At 48.2% G+C, this 15,776-nt stretch overlaps 1 protein-coding gene across 3 annotated transcripts in view; it reads right to left on the reverse strand.

Annotated features, from left to right (window-relative positions):
* The window catches only part of RGS10 (regulator of G protein signaling 10), a 43,012-nt gene extending 27,542 nt beyond the window's left edge, over window positions 1-15,470 (reverse strand). Inside the window, exons 1-3 of one of the 3 annotated variants that reach the window (XM_086680999.1) lie at window positions 15,396-15,470; window positions 1,945-2,063; window positions 620-706 (exon numbers count right to left, since the gene is read on the reverse strand). In XM_086680999.1, the coding sequence (XP_086537125.1) occupies window positions 620-706; window positions 1,945-2,063; window positions 15,396-15,444 (255 nt within the window). In that variant the 5' untranslated portion in view covers window positions 15,445-15,470. Of the gene's footprint in view, window positions 1-619; window positions 707-1,944; window positions 2,064-9,342; window positions 9,502-15,395 lie in introns of those variants that run through there. The other 2 variants (XM_086680998.1, XM_025918337.2) reach the window with 2 other exon arrangements.
* Between the last annotated feature and the right edge of the window lie 306 nt (window positions 15,471-15,776).

The raw sequence follows: 15,776 nt of genomic DNA on the forward strand, positions 1-15,776 counted from the left end.
AAATCCAATATAGATCTGATTTCTTTAGGCAATTTCTTTTCTTTTTAAACAATTTTTTAATGTTTATTATTTTTGAGAGAGAGAGCATGTTGTGCGCGCATGTGTGCGCTCGAGTTGGGGAGGGGCAGAGAGAGAGGCAGAATCCGAAGCAGACTCCAGGCTCCGAGCTCTGAGCTGTCAGCACAGAGCCCAACACGGGGCTGGAACTCACGAACCATTAAGATCATGACCTGAGCTGAAGTTGGACACTTAACCGACTGAGCCACCCAGGCAGGCACCCCTCTTTAGGCAATTTCAAAGCCTATTGGCAAGGCAGCTGAACTATTTTTTTTTTTTTATTCTTTTTTAAAGTTTATTCATTTTTGAGAGACAGAGGGAAACAGAGCGCAAGCAGGGGAGGGGCAGAGAGAGAAGCAGACACAGAACCTGAAGCAGACTCCAGGCTCTGAACTATCAGCACAGAGCCCGACGCACGGTTTGAACCCATGAACCGTGAGATCATGACCTGAGCCAAAGTCGAATGCTTAACTGACTGAGCCACCCAGGCACCCCAAGGCAGCTGAACTTTATAAGGAGAGAAAAAATTATCAAGAATGTGATTACAGACTGGAAGAAATACCTGCTTCTTATCCTGTGTTTTCTTAAAATCTTCACACGCTAGCCAAAATAAAACATTTTCTTCACTGAATTCCTTTTTTAAAAATTCCTGTGAGTAAAAAGAAGAAACAACATCAAGCAGTATTCCACTTTAACAACAAACAAACAAACAAACGAGCAAACAAATAATGTGTTTCTCTCCAAGGACTGGTTTGGCAAAATTCAACAAATGACTATGGTGCAGTCACCCTGCGAAAAACTCCATCCTGAAAATCAAAGTGCATGTTTAATGTTAAAGCTAGAATTTCATACACATTTGAACTTAATGACTTTGACATTGTGAGGAAGAGTAAAAATGAAGCAAGAATCTACTCACTAAGGCTAAGCTGGCAATAAATTACCAAAGAGTAAATTAAAGTAGGAGATATATTAGTTCCTTCCAGACAATGTTTAAACAAAGTACATTCTTCTAAAATCAGCCCCATTTTTTTAAACAAAAGGAAAGAAAACCTATTAAGCATGTCTGAAAATGCCACGATGAAAACGATTTTAAGTTGGAGGTGAGTTTTCGTTTGGCAGACGCTGGGGAGTTAGCAGTACACCCTGTTATCCCGCTGTGCGCAGGAAAGCGTCCTCCGTGAGATCCAGACAGGGCTCGCAATGGCCTGGTGTCCGGGAATGGCAGTAGACCAGCCCGTCACCCCTCCCTCGGCACCAAAACAGGGACCGACAGCATCAGGGCTTGCCCTGACCTGGCCCAAGACTTAAAGACAGGAGTTGGTGGGACTCAGGCAGATACCGGGCATTCTCAGAAGTCACACGCGGTTCTTCTGACACCTGGGGTTTCTGCGAGCCAGAGCAGCTCTTTGTCGGCAGGACTGACACTTCCCATCCATCCACCCTCCTCTCTGGGTTCAACCTCACTTTTCTAGCTGGTGTCCACCCCTCTCACTCTATTAATAATGAGTCCTGGGAATCCCCAATGCACAAGGAACAAACCTTCACATCAGAGAGACCCAGACCACCCCCTCCCAGGTGTCACAGAGCTGGAAATTCTTTGTAGATTCTGCCAGCGAGCACGGTACCTCATCCCCATCACCCCTACCCACTCCCATCCAGCCAGATGAAAACCAGAAACAGTCTGTGTATGCCCCTCAGTTCTGGTCCATGGCCATCCAGGAAAGCCATCTTGGCCATGACAACTGAGAAGTCCTTATTCTCAGTGTTAAACAGTGTTTAACATTTTCAGTGTTAAAAAAAAAAAAAAACCATCCTGCGTTTCCCCCACAGACATCTAAACTTCTTCGTGGGTTGCATCAATCCCGGTCAACAATGAAAAAGGCAAACCCTAAATCTTTTCACGCCTTCTGGGTCTTCAAGCAGATTCTCCAGAGAGGCTGCCCATTTGGCTGTGCTCTTGGGGTTCTGGTGGCTGCTGCTGGGACTCCCATCACTGCTGTGGATGTCTGCAAAGCAAAGTTCAGGATGTGTTTGTGGCTCAAAGATACTTTCATTTTAAAATACCTGCATATAATGGTCATCAAAATCATCATCATCATCAAGATCATCATCATCAAATGTATATTATGTGCCAGGATAATTATATTCTAGGCACTTAACCCAGGGAAATCATTCCAGTCCTGATAATGACCTTATGAAGTAGGCACTGCCATTTTCTCCATGTTACAGGTTAGGGAAACTGAGGCTCAGAGCAATGACAAAAGGGCCTTGCCATTTTCTACCACTCTCCGCCCATCCTTCCTCCATCCACGTGACCACTGGCCAACCCTCAGGCAGCCCTCAAGTCTCATTCAAGCCATCTTCCCAGGGGCTCCAACTCAATGGCTACTCCTTCCCCATGACACCTTGTGCACAGTCTTGTGATTATCGTGCTGTGTTGTGATTATTTGTACGACTGACTCAATCGTCTGAAAGCTTCTGTATATCTTTACCTTGAATCTGCAACATGTGGCTCATTGCCTGACACATAAATAAAAGTATGTACCAGGGCTGGGATGGAGTGGGAAAAGGGAGCACTGGCTGCAGGTGCAAAATTTCAGGGGGTTGCCCCCCCCCAAAAAAAAAAACCTCAGGCATGAACATAAATGGTATCTTCATGCATGATTTTGAAAAATCAAAATTAATGGAAAGAATTCCATCATGAGCAAAATATCAAAATTTTATTTTATTTATTTTTTTTTTTTATAAAATTTTTTTTTCAACGTTTTTTATTTATTTTTGGGACAGAGAGAGACAGAGCATGAACAGGGGAGGGGCAGAGAGAGAGGGAGACACAGAATCGGAAACAAGCTCCAGGCTCTGAGCCATCAGCCCAGAGCCTGACGCGGGGCTCGAACTCACAGACCACGAGATCGTGACCTGGCTGAAGTCGGACGCTTAACCGACTGCGCCACCCAGGCGCCCCAATATCAAAATTTTAAATAAAGACAGGATGGGTATTACTGATTTTTCGTTTTGCCTCAGGCTCCAGTATGGCTCAGCATCACACTGTTCCTCTGTGTGTAGACTGAATGAATGAATGACTGCACCTGCACATCTGATGCATTCTCTTCCTCAAGACACCTGCAAAGTCCCTTGACTGAAGGAAAGGGGACAGGGGACCTCCAGCTAACACACTGTGGCTACTCGCCTGAGAGGAAGTGACAGCACAAACATGCCTCGTTCTCCAGAGTTTGGCCCCTTCCTGGAGTCAAGGAAAAACCATGGAATGCCACTTCGGATGGGCCCAGGTTCCAAACCCAGTTCGGCCAATTCAAACTGTGTGGTAAGGGGCAACATTCTGTGTGGAAGGTAAAGATAATCCTCCTATCTCTCCCATTATCCAAGGACTAAAAGAGGAAGCACACCAGCCATCTAGAAGCTCACACTGCACTCTCAACAAACGTTAGTTCCTCTCTCCTCTTCCCTAAAATAATGATCTATCAAGTGAACTATTTTTATACCTAATATTTTTTTCTCCATTGCCTTTTTGTTTTCAAAGTAGAAACATGTATCTATAAAGAAAAGTTTGAACGTAGGAGAAAATAAGCTTTTAACTAAAAAATCGGCAAAGCAAACCATTCGAAAAGGATAAATGAAATAAAGTCTTATGAATATTGATTGCTGCAAATAGCCAGGATGCCATACAGTTTAAAATGTTTTTGCTTTTGTTCTTGTTGTTGTTTTTAATGTTTATTTATTTATTTTGAGAAAGAGAGAGACAGACAGAGAGACAGAGAGAGCACAAGCAGGGGAAGGACAGAGAGAGAGGGAGACACATCTGAAGCAGGCCCCAGGTTCCAAGTTGTCAGCACAGAGCCTGAGGCGGGGCTCGAACTCACGGAGCTGTGAAATCATGACCTGAACGGAAGCTGGATGCTTAACCAACTGAGCCACCCAGGTGCCCCTCAAATGTTTTTGGAGGGAAGTCATATCATGATACATTGTACTTAATAGTAACTCAGCTTCCATGATCTTCCATGTTCTATTGGGGATCAACACACGTGTTAATTTCTCAAGCAGCTGACACTGTCTCCCAGCATCTGGGAAAACTACCTGGATTTATTTTATTTATTTATTTTTAAAGTTTATTTTTATTTATTTTAAGAGAAAGAGAGCAAACAGGGGAAGGTGTGGGGGCGGGGGGGTGGACAGACCCCAAGCAGGCTCCTCACTGTCGGTGCAGAGCCTGATGCAGGCCTTGAACTCACAAACTGTGAGATCATAACCTGAGCCGAAATCAAGAGTCAGATGCTTAACGACTAAGCCACCCAGGCGCCCAACCACCTGGATTTTAGACATTCACTGGCTGACTCCGGCTGAACAAAACAGAAGCCAGAAACCCCAGCTGGGCGCTGTGTTTCAATACGCATTGGTGATGGAGCACATAAGAGAATTATTTGGGACAAATCTATTCCTCTAATCGCGAAGCAAACTCACTCGAACACATCACAAATGGACCCGACGTTTCTCTAAAGTGAATCTTCAGTTCGTGGATATTAAATTAGTCCCCTGCTCTCTTTGCAAATGCTAGAATGGCAAGCTTCTAAACACCGAGTTTCTTCCCCACAAAGTATAAATCAAGTTAAAAGGTCATTATTATAAGAAAGTTCTGCAAGAGGGTTCATTCTGCCAAGCATTTCACCAATTTACGGTCCTGTCCTTGAATACAGCTTGACAATTTACTCCATTTCCTCAGCAGACCTTCTCTTAAGTAAATAAATGCAGAGACACAAGTGGGCTATTCCGGGAACAGTCTTAGGCAGCCACAAATTCCTCTCCGTGTCGCAGAACACCTACTTTGCCCATAAGTTTTCAACCTAGGTCTGAAAGGATTCCAAGACTCCTGGCATTCTTTTCAATAATAAACCAAACCACCCTTGGGCTTTCGCTGCCACACTGTCTTGAAAATAAATACACTTGGTGGATTCTCATGTAGCCAAAAGAGTTAACCAGATTGTCTGGTTAACTGAGAGAGAGGATATCTGGCCCCACCATGAGATAATTGTACCTTCCCTACCCTTTATTTCATACTCTAATCATTTGGCATATTAGGCTTCTGTGCCAGCTTTCACTTGAACAAAAAGTCTTAGAATTCAATGCCCACTAGTCTGGTCTAGTCCCCTTATTTTCCTTACTGGGAAATAAAGGTTCAGGGGGTAAAATGAACTAGAACTCCTTGATGGAACCAGTATTGGGACTTACGTGTGAAGGCGACTGTCCCTATAAGGACCACCTCCACAGAACCTCAGACTGCTCCAGAACCCGGGGACTTTGCAAAATAAATGGCCCTTCCTCTCAGTTCTCTGTGGGGCTACCACCTCCGTGCCACCAAGAGTAAAGGAATACATCTCCCACGACACTGTTACAGAAGGGCACGGAATTTCCAGAGCTGGCTCAGAAAGGACACCAAGATATAGCTCACTACTCTCCTTGGCCGTGGTTACTAGTGCCTGGCTTTGCTGCCCTGGACAGAGACAAAATCCGGGGCACCCGGGAGCTCAGTCAGTTAAGTGTCAGACTTCAGCTCAGGTCATGATCTCAAGATTTGTGGGTTCGAGCCCCGCGTCGGGCTCTGTGCTGACAGCTCGGAGCCTGGAGCCTGCTTCGGATTCTGTGTGTCTCCCTCTCTCTCTCTCTGCCCCTCCCCAACTCGTGCTGTCTCCCTCTCTGTCTCTCTGTCTCTCTCTCAAAAATAAACATACACTATGAAAACCAATTTGACAATAAATTATATTTTTAAAAAACAACAGGGGCGCCTGGGTGGCGCAGTCGGTTAAGCGTCCGACTTCAGCCAGGTCACGATCTCGCAGTCCGTGAGTTCGAGCCCCGCGTCGGGCTCTGGGCTAATGGCTCAGAGCCTGGAGCCTGTTTCCGATTCTGTGTCTCCCTCTCTCTCTGCTCCTCGCCCGTTCATGCTCTGTCTCTCTCTGTCCCAAAAATAAATAAACGTTGTTTAAAAAAAAAAAAAAAAAAAAAAAAAAAACAACAACAACAACAAAAAAGAAAAAAATAATAAACATGCATTAAAAAACAAACAAACAAACAAACAAACAAACAAGTTCCTTCTTGCCTTTCTGCCCACCTTCTGCCCCAACCACCCTGACCATAGCAATCTTCTACCCACACTGTCTGCCATGTTTTCTCACTTTCCCCAGAAATATTGGTTTGAATTTTTCCAAGACTTCCTGATTGTCTTTTAAAAGCCTGATGGAGGCTTCTGGCTACGCCTGTTTTTCTTAATCCTTCTTGATTGGTAGCAACATGCATAGATAGCTCTGGAGAGAGCAGCATTTGCATACTCCATTCATTTAATGATGTATCTCTTTTCCAAGTCATTATCCTGACCCTCCAGCGAGACTGAGCAGAGGCCCGCCCCATTTGGTACTACTCTAGAGATTGCCCCTTAACTCGGGGTATTTCTACTCAGGGTCCCCTGCTCAGGAGACTTTCACTACTTCCCAATGCACATATGTAAAGGCGTCCTAAGATAAGTTCACCTTCAATGTTACAATCCGTCCAATAATTATTTTTTTTTTTTTTAATTTTTTTTTTTCAACGTTTATTTATTTTTGGGACAGAGAGAGACAGAGCATGAACGGGGGAGGGGCAGAGAGGGAGGGAGACACAGAATCGGAAACAGGCTCCAGGCTCCAAGCCATCAGCCCAGAGCCTGACGCGGGGCTCGAACTCACAGACCGCGAGATCGTGACCTGGCTGAAGTCGGACACTTAACCGACTGCGCCACCCAGGCGCCCCTCGTCCAATAATTATAAGAAAAAGAAATAACCTCTCTCCATAGCAAGCAGGTTTACATCTGAACTTAAGAATAAAACAAAATCAAGAGTTCCCAGCTTCTCAACTCCCGGCACTTGGAGCCATAAAGATGTAATATTCCCCCTTTGCTTTTTCATTGACAAAAGTTGCCGGTTGGGGTGGATTACACAAGAAAGCAAGCTTGGAATGCACAGGTGGGAAAAAACAGTCAAACATATTTTTCTAGCAGCTTTAAGATCACTCAAGCTAGTAACGAATTATTGCTGATAACATTTGTTTGTTTCAATTTTGTCCAGATCTGTTTATCTTTTCTTATTGTTTTTAGTTCACCTATAAAACATTTTCGCAATAGAAAAAAATTTTTTTTAATTTTTTAAGCTTATTTATTTTTAGAAAGAGAGACAGAGAGCAAGAAGGGGAGGGACAGAGAGAGGGAGAGAGAGAGAATCCCAAATAGGCTCCAGGCCGTCAGTGTGGGGCTTGAACTCACAAACCGTGAGATCATGACCTGAGCTGAAATCAAGGGTCAGACACTTTACTGACTGGGCCACCCAGGCACCCCTGGAAAAAAATTTTTTTAATCTCCTGGGCTCTTTAAAGCATTTCAGATCGGGGCGCCTGGGTGGTTCAGTCAGTTGAGCATCCGGCTTCCACTCAGGTCACGATCTCACAGTTCGTGGGTTCAAGCCCTGCATCAGGCTCTCTGCAGACAGCTCAGAGCCTGAAGCCTGCTTCGGATTCTGTATCTCCCTCTCTCTCTGCCCCTCCCCTGCTCGCTCTCTGTCTCTTAAAAAAAAAAAAAAAAAAAAAAAAGTTAAAGCATTTTAAATCAAATTTTTGTAGGCATAATACTTATTTCTCAATAAATTTATCTTCACACTAATCTATCATCAGCTAATAACAACAGTGAACACTTATAAATTGCTTATAGTGCGCTGGGTACTGTTCCAAGCTTTTTCTGTGAGTTAAATCATCCACTTCTCACAAGGACCCTGTGGTGTGATTAATATTATCCCCACTTCACAGATGAGGAAACACAGATGAAGCGTGGTAACTTGCAAGGGTCACCCAGCTAGGAAAGGGGCGGGGGGTGGGGGTGTCAGGGTCCAAGCACGACCTTCACCATGAGACTCCAGTGCCATTTTTAGTTTTGACATCTGCTGGTCCTCACACTCACCAAGGCCAGAACATAGCAGCCTTGAAGAGAAAGATACCATCTGCACCGCGGGGAAAGCCTGAGAAAACTGAGAAGAAATTCTACGTAGACAAAAACCCACACGAGACCGGGCCAGCATCATCTAACACTCAAACACAGTGTCCATACACTCTCCATTTACATTTATGCGGTTCTATGTGGTTTCTGGCTTCAGTAAAAGCCAGTATTTCAAAGATACAGATGGCGGAGGCTGGTTGCTTGCAGCGTATTTCGTAATGCATTATTTATAGATGCTATAATGTCATATCTATCAGGGGCTTTCGCCAGACATTAACTCCTTGGAAATCCATACTCAAAAGGCATCCGTAACACTCATCGAAACTGAATGCTTGCAGCCTGGATTCCTGCTATTAGTCTGCAGGAAGGTCTGGGTAATTATCCTGCCTAGACAGTTTTCCCCAGTCAAATAATGTTCTAATAAAATCTCAATACCAACTTCCTCAAAGCAGAGTCAACGTCCAACATCAAAGAGTCTATCCTAAGTACCCCCCAAAACTTACAGCATCATTAAAGAAAACAAGCCAAATATTCAAGCCTAGGAAGAGGCAGAAATGTTCACTCCAAAATTCTAAAGTGGTTTGGTACAACACACACACACACACACACACACACACACACACACACGCACACTCACATGCCATACTCCCATAAATATTCAAGGAAAGTGCACCCCCAAGAAGCTTATTTAAAACTTCATATCAACTATGCCACATCAAACATATTACATTAAAAAAAAAAAAAAAAAGACTTTTTCTTTTTTCCAAACTTAGAAGCAGAGAATCAGTTTGTTACAACTGGTGATCTATGTAAGGCTCCAGAGAAACTGGGTCATAGAAACACTCTATCTAAATATTACTTAAGTGTTTTTCGGCTCCAGTATCTAACTTCTGAGAATAACTATCCTTCAAGCATGCAATTCCCTTGGTGCAGAGGTCTGTATGAATGGCAATTAGCAGAATATAATAACAAAAATGAAAAAGCTTAAAAATAATCCTACTAATAGCAAGCATCAAAGACCAGAGAGGGTGAGAGGGCTGCAGAGGGTTGGCTGGGCTCAGAAAAGGCATCATGGCATTTTTCACGTGAAGCCAGAGACCTCAGAGAAAGCTGACTGCTCAGGCAGTGCCTCCAAAGGTCACCTGTGCACCTGTGCCTGCACTCCTCGCTCCCCCCAGCCCCTGCCCTGCCCCGCTGTCACCCGGGCAACACACAAGCTGAGGTCATCACCAAAGGAGGTGGGGGTCACTCCTTACGTTCCATCCTCCAGGGTCCACTTGAGGAGCTTCACACAGCCCAAAAACCCACTGCCTTCTCAGAGACGCTTCATGGGAGACAGGCCAGGGGGCTGCGGGTCTCCTGAACACCCTTGGGTCTGGAGGAAAAACAAGCCTCCACATCCTCTTTTGAGTGGACTAAACAACAGATGGCCACTGGTTTCCAGTTTCTACCAGAGGGAAGGAAATAAGAACGCCAGACTGTTATTTGTAGACTCCCTAGAATCTTCACTTTCTAGGCAAAGACCCAGAAAAAATAAAATTACCCAGGAGCCCTATCCTGGGGGTGAAAATGAAGACCCTGTCATTATTTTCTTCACTTCCCAGAAGCCCCTGTGCTTCCCCTGAGGGCCTGACAGTCGTGCATAAATGTGCCCTCACTCCCCCGCCGCCCCCCGCCCCCGCTGCCCCCGGCCCCTATCGAGAGGCAAGTAAATGACATCACCCCCTCCAGGATCAGAGAGACTGTGCATTTCTTGAGTAAGAGCTGCGTCGTCCTCGGGGTCAGCAGTGCCTGGCGCTCATGGTCATGTTTACATTGATGAACGTTTTCTGATAGATTGGGGGCGAGACAGTGAGGATGACAGCTGTAAAAATAGCTGCTTGACTGAGCACTTACTATATCCTGTCTCAACTTCCCAGTGACCCGTAGAAGTCGGGCTCATCTTTGGCCCATTTTACAGAGAAGGAAACAGAGGCACAACGAGGTTCAATAAACCGGCTCCAAGGAGCAAGCGAAGAAGGAGACGAGGTAGGATTCAACCCCAAGTTGGCATCAGAGCCTGGAAAGGGAAGGGCAGTGACAGACGCAAGAAGTAAAAGGCGGGGCCCTCTTTCTCACGGAACTTAAAATTAATTGAGAAGGTGAGACCAGGAGTTCCCAGATGGCCGTCTGCCCACAATGCCACAGGCTGGCACGGAGTTTATTTCACTGGTTCGTGAAGAAATGAGAAGAAGGATAAGGAAATATTTACCAAGTGAGCTGTCTTGATGCAGTAAGGACAGCCCTGGGTTATTCTTAGGAAAGAGATCATTATATTTATTTACATGGTACAAAATTCAAGAGGCCGAAGAGGGAGCACAGTAGAACAGGGCTTCCTCTCAGCTCTGTCCCTTGCCTATCCAGGGCCTCTCCCTAGATGCAACAACTTCTAGAAGATTCCTATCAGGACATTTCTTTTTAAAGTTTATGTATGTAAGTATGTATGTATGTATGTATGTATGTATGTATGTATGTATTATGAGAGAGACAAAGAGAGTGTGAGCAGGGGAGGGGCAGAGAGAGAGAGAGGAGATGGAGAATCCCAAGCAGGCCCCATGCAATCAGTGCACACAGCCCAACACAGGGCTCGAACCTATGAACCGTGAGATCACGACCTGAACCAAAATCAAGAGTCGGATGCTCACCGGACTGAGTCACCCAGGCGTCCCCAGGACATTTCTTTACACAAGATTATATCTTTACTATTCAGGGCGTTAAAATGCCCTTTTGTTCATGGGATGATAAAGATGACTGATGATGGCTTTGTTTATAATGTCCTGACTGGAGAAAGGAAGAAAGGGAAAAAAGGAAGAAGGGAGATAGGAAAGAAAATTTAGCAGCTCCCCATTACATACATACATATATATATATATATATATATATATATATATACACACACATACATACATATTTCAGCTCTAAATATATATTTTTTAATGTTTACTTATTTTTGAGAGAGAGAGAGAGAGAGAGACAGAGTGTGAGCAGGTGAAGGGTAGAGAGAGGGAGACACAGGATCCGAAGCAGGCTCCAGGCTTCAAACTGTCAGCACAGAGCCCAATGCAGGGCTCGAACTCATGAACTATAAGATCATGACCTGAGCCCAATGCTTAACCGACGGAGTCACCCAGGTGCCCCACCCCAAATATATTTGAACAAAATGACCAAGTGGATCCTGAGCGAGGCCATGCAGATAGCTCCGGACTTGGGTCAGGGAGCTGAGTTCTCTGGTCTGTCCCCTCCTAAATGGGCTGCTTCTGTCAAGTGCCTGCCCCTTGGTGGCCTCCACAGCTGTCCAGGAAAAGACAAAGTGGACAGGCTGCATTTCGGGGGCAGAGAGGGAGGGAGGCATGAGGCTGGAGAGAGCGGCAGGGAGCAGGGAGACCCAGCTTTGGGAGAAGACTTAGGACAGAGGACACCCTCGGGAAGCAAAGGGGCAGAAGTGGGAATGCCCAGCCGCCCAAGGGCACAGCAAGAACGGGGAAACGGGGCCAGGAGAGAAGGCGGGCCAGATGAGGGGTCCCTGAGCACCGTGCAGAGAGGGCAGCACAGCTGACCCACGGGCACTCGGCAAGGCCTGGAGGGATGCGAACTGGCTTAGAAGGGAAATGAGTCCCCAGGAGCCTGCGTGGGGCTGTTTCCTCCCAGTGGACGCCTCCTGACAACTCTTATCAGGGAGCTGCTGCTGTCGCCTGCCCAGGCCCCCTCCGCCCCCACCGTCCCTCCCGGGGCCTGCTGCAGTGGAGAGCTATCTGAGGGAAGCAGAAGATACCAAGGAGAGTAAATTTAGTACAATTTAAACAGCAAGCTTCCGAGCCCAGTGCCTGAGGCGGAGGGCATTACTCAAGCCCAGCGGGGGAAGTGGCTCAGTTCATCCAGGAAGTCCCAGGAAATGGCCCCCCCAGGCACCTGCTTAGGTTCCCCAAATGCCTAACAGCGACAAAAGGAGACATCCGTCCCACACAAAGTCAATGAAGGCATAAAAAAAAAAAAAAAAAAAAAAAGAGCATCATTAGCACCTGACCCCCACCGTCTACAGGCTGCTCTTCTACAGGCTGCTCTTCGTGGCATTCAGAGCTGGCGCTGACCACGTGGCTGACCACACTGGTTTAAATCAACACCCCTCCCAGCCCCGCCACTCTGTCCCTGCGTTGCTCTCCCTGAACCCACAGTCCTGGGCCAGTGATGTTCTGCAAGGAAAGTTTCCCTGGGGGGCCAAGACTGCCCGGCTGCTGGGTTTTTAAAACAAAGACGTTAAATTGTGATGCTGACTGTCACCTCTAAGTGAAAACTTAAGCCCAGCAATAAATCTGAAACTGGTCCCAAGGGTTTAATGGGATCATGTACAACAGGCCCCCCACCCTGGGGAGGGCCATGGTCTGTCTGCCTGGCAGGGTGGGGATTCCCTCAACGGGTCACCCCTCAATCTGCTGGCAGACAGAAGGCTGTGGCTTTGGCTTTGCTTTTCAGGTGAGTAGCATCATCAACAGCATAAGTGGCTGTGAGGGGCAAAGGGTGGTCAGAGTCCCTCAAGGGGTCCTTGCACTTCGGTGGCATCAGAATCACTGGGGGCACTTGTTGAAATGCAGCCTCCTCTCCCTCCCACCTTGGGTTCCCACGACTGAACCAGTGGGCCCAGGGTGTGGCCTGGGAAGCTGCATTTTATTGATGCCCTCCCCACCCCCAGGTGGCTCACAAACACACTTTGAGAAATCTCAGAAAGCAGAATAAGGAACAGCATTTTGAGCCTCGGAATTAGGGGTTAGGAACTCCAAATCCTCAGCTTGAAGAGCCTGTCTCCAATACGGTTTTGCTGAAAAGCAGGAAAAGTCTATAGTAGATGGTTCTGGGAGGCAGGAGTGTAGCCGGGTCCATATCAGGGGTCTGCAGGAGTGGATCCAGCACTTGTGGGGCTGGAAGCTTATACAATTTGGAGAGCCACTTTAGGAAAAACAATTCAAAATGACCAAATAAAAATGTTGCACAGGGTCTCATGGATCACTTGGCTGGCTTCCCGGTACCTCCACCCCAGGCCCACAGTCCCCCCTTCTCACTTGACTCCTTCTTTTCTCACTGCTGGATGGTGATGCCCAAATGGCAGGGCCTCATTTGCCCTTTCCCATCAGTGGGGCATACTTTCAACCTAAAAATCCTAAGGACATTGGGCTCTTAGAGGTCAGGCATCAAATACCCATCCATGATGCTTAGCTACTAATCTTTGTATTTGTGACCGATCCCTATTTCATAAGGCTGAAAAGTTGCCTCCCTATAAGAGGTACACTCCACTGGTATCCCTAAAACTGCCCCAGTCTTTCTGGAGTGAACCTACACACATATAACACCCTCTCTCCAAAACCATGTATGCCCCCAAATGAGAGCAAAGTAATGAATAACTCAGGCAGAGAAGTTCAGAGCAGCTCTGTTTATCGTAGAAAAGGGGGAAGCTAACCATTATTATTCATTTATTACGTGCCAGGCAATGCACTGGGGACTTCATATGTTTTAGTGTGTTTGATCCCACAACTCTATGAAACCCACCTTACAGGCGGGAAAACAGACACAGAGGTGTGCTAGTAAACCGGCTCTCCTGCGGGGGGAGGGCAAGCTTGATTTTTAACATTTGTCGATTTCCATGGTATAAATACCCACCAACAGCCAATTTCAAGCTATCCATGACTTAGCAGCCAGTTCTCAGATTTCCCGATAATTTAGCAATTGGCTCAGAGGTCAAGTAACTTGCCCAAGATCACTAAATGATAGAGTCAGGGCGGGAACCAGGAGTTTAACTCCAGAGTCCAGGCTCTGACTACCACTCCCCAGGCCTGTGAATACTCAACAACAGGGATCGGCTGAAATGAACCCCCACAAAGGAATCCTCTGACCCTCAGACAACATGGCAAGATTTACGTGACCACTAACACTAATACAAGCTCTTTACCATGACCCTATGAAGTCCTACTTTATAAGGATTGTCCTGACTATGAATGCAATGATTTGCATAATGGACGGGAAACCAGCTCCATGTAAGTGCTCAAAGAGGGATAGCTATTTTATTCCCATTTTGCAGGTCGTTATCTGCACAGACACAAAGTTTCCACAGCAGTGGAGGTGGGATTTGGTCCCAGCCTGTCTGGTCCCAGTTCATCCTCTTACCTGCAATGTCCTTCATAAAATATGATAGTCAGTGAGAAGAGGACACGGACCAACCAGCACAGACTCTTAGCACCATGAAGAAGTCAGTTTGGGAGTGGAACACTGCAGAAAAGCCTCCCAACTCCAGAATCAGGCAAACCTGGGTTTCAGATTCTCCATCGCCTCCTAAGTGTGACTTGGGGCGAGTTACCTAACGACTCTTGGCTTCCGTTCCCTCCTCTGGAACGTGGCCAATACCAGGAGACAGTACCTGTCTCATGAGGTCGTCCTACGGGTGGAGAGACAACACAGAACTGGGTGAACAGAGACCCGGGCCCACATGATGAGCTCAGAGGGGCACAGCTATTATTCTGCACAAAAACGGTAAGATGGTTGGGATCAAAGGCATGGTCCCGTCTCCACCGTGGATTCTTTGTCCTATCAAATTGCTCCGAATTGTGGCTCAGGCTGGTCCGTTGGGACAGCCAAGCCCAGTGCACGGTAATGTCAGCGCTCCCCGGCGCCAACTACAGATGTGCATTCTCCACCCTGCTGTTCACCCTCCTCGGCGCGCCCACATTTGGGCTCCGCAGCGCAGAACTGAAGGCGCCGGGCAGCCCAGGCCCCGCTGCCAGTCCGGTGCCCCGGGGGTCCGGTCGTGCCTCCTCTGGGCGCCGCGCGGGCATCATTCGCAACGACGCCCGCAGCAGACAGAGAGGCAGAGCACTCCAGGGGAGAAGGGCCCCGCGCGACGTTCTGCTTTCGGATCTAGAGCCCACACTCCCTGCAAAGTTTGGGGTGTTTGGGATCTCCTTTCTCCTCGCAGACCATCACTAAAAAGAAAACTGCTGTTGTTCCCCCTTTTGTCCAAACTTCCTCCCCGCAGCGCCTCTGGGGGGGGGGGGTGGAAGGGGGGGGGGGGGACTTTGCGCTCCCGCAGCGACGGCGGCCGCAGGGACGCTGGAAGGAGCGAGGAGAAGTGGCGCGGTCCGCGGCGACTCTCGTCGGGTGGCATCGCCAAGCCGCGCCCGAACACAGGACGGAGGGAAGGATGCCCGGGACCCCGGGCGGGCAGCGGCGGCCGAGGCGGCTCCTCGGGGACCCCGAACCCCAGCCCGCCGGCCCGGGAGCCGCTTACCTGACGGCGGCCGCTTCCTGCTGAGCCGGCTCACGGCGCGGTTAAACATCGCCGCGGTCGCCCGGGGAGGAAGGAGGAGCGGCCGGGCGGCGCGGCGGCTGAGCCTGAGGACTGAGGGGAGGTGGAGGCCGAGGAGGAGGAGGAGCCGGCTCGGCACCGCCCCGGCGCGCCCGCCCCCGCCCCGCCGCCCTCCTCCCAGCCAGGCGCCGCGTGGCGCGCTCGGTGCGCCCTGCCCGCCCGCCCCGGTGGGGGCCCCGCGGTCCCGCCTCGGGGTCTCGGGCGGGCCAGGGCGGCCCCCGGGCGATCAAACGCCGGGATCCGACCCCGTGCGCGGGGTGGGGCTCACTGCCCCGAAGGGAGCCCGCGCCGCCCGTGGCTTAG

This window comes from Puma concolor, chromosome D2 (assembly GCF_028749965.1).
Source record: "Puma concolor isolate L17-30 chromosome D2, mPumCon1.1.hap2, whole genome shotgun sequence".
Classification (NCBI taxonomy): Eukaryota; Metazoa; Chordata; class Mammalia; order Carnivora; family Felidae; genus Puma; species Puma concolor.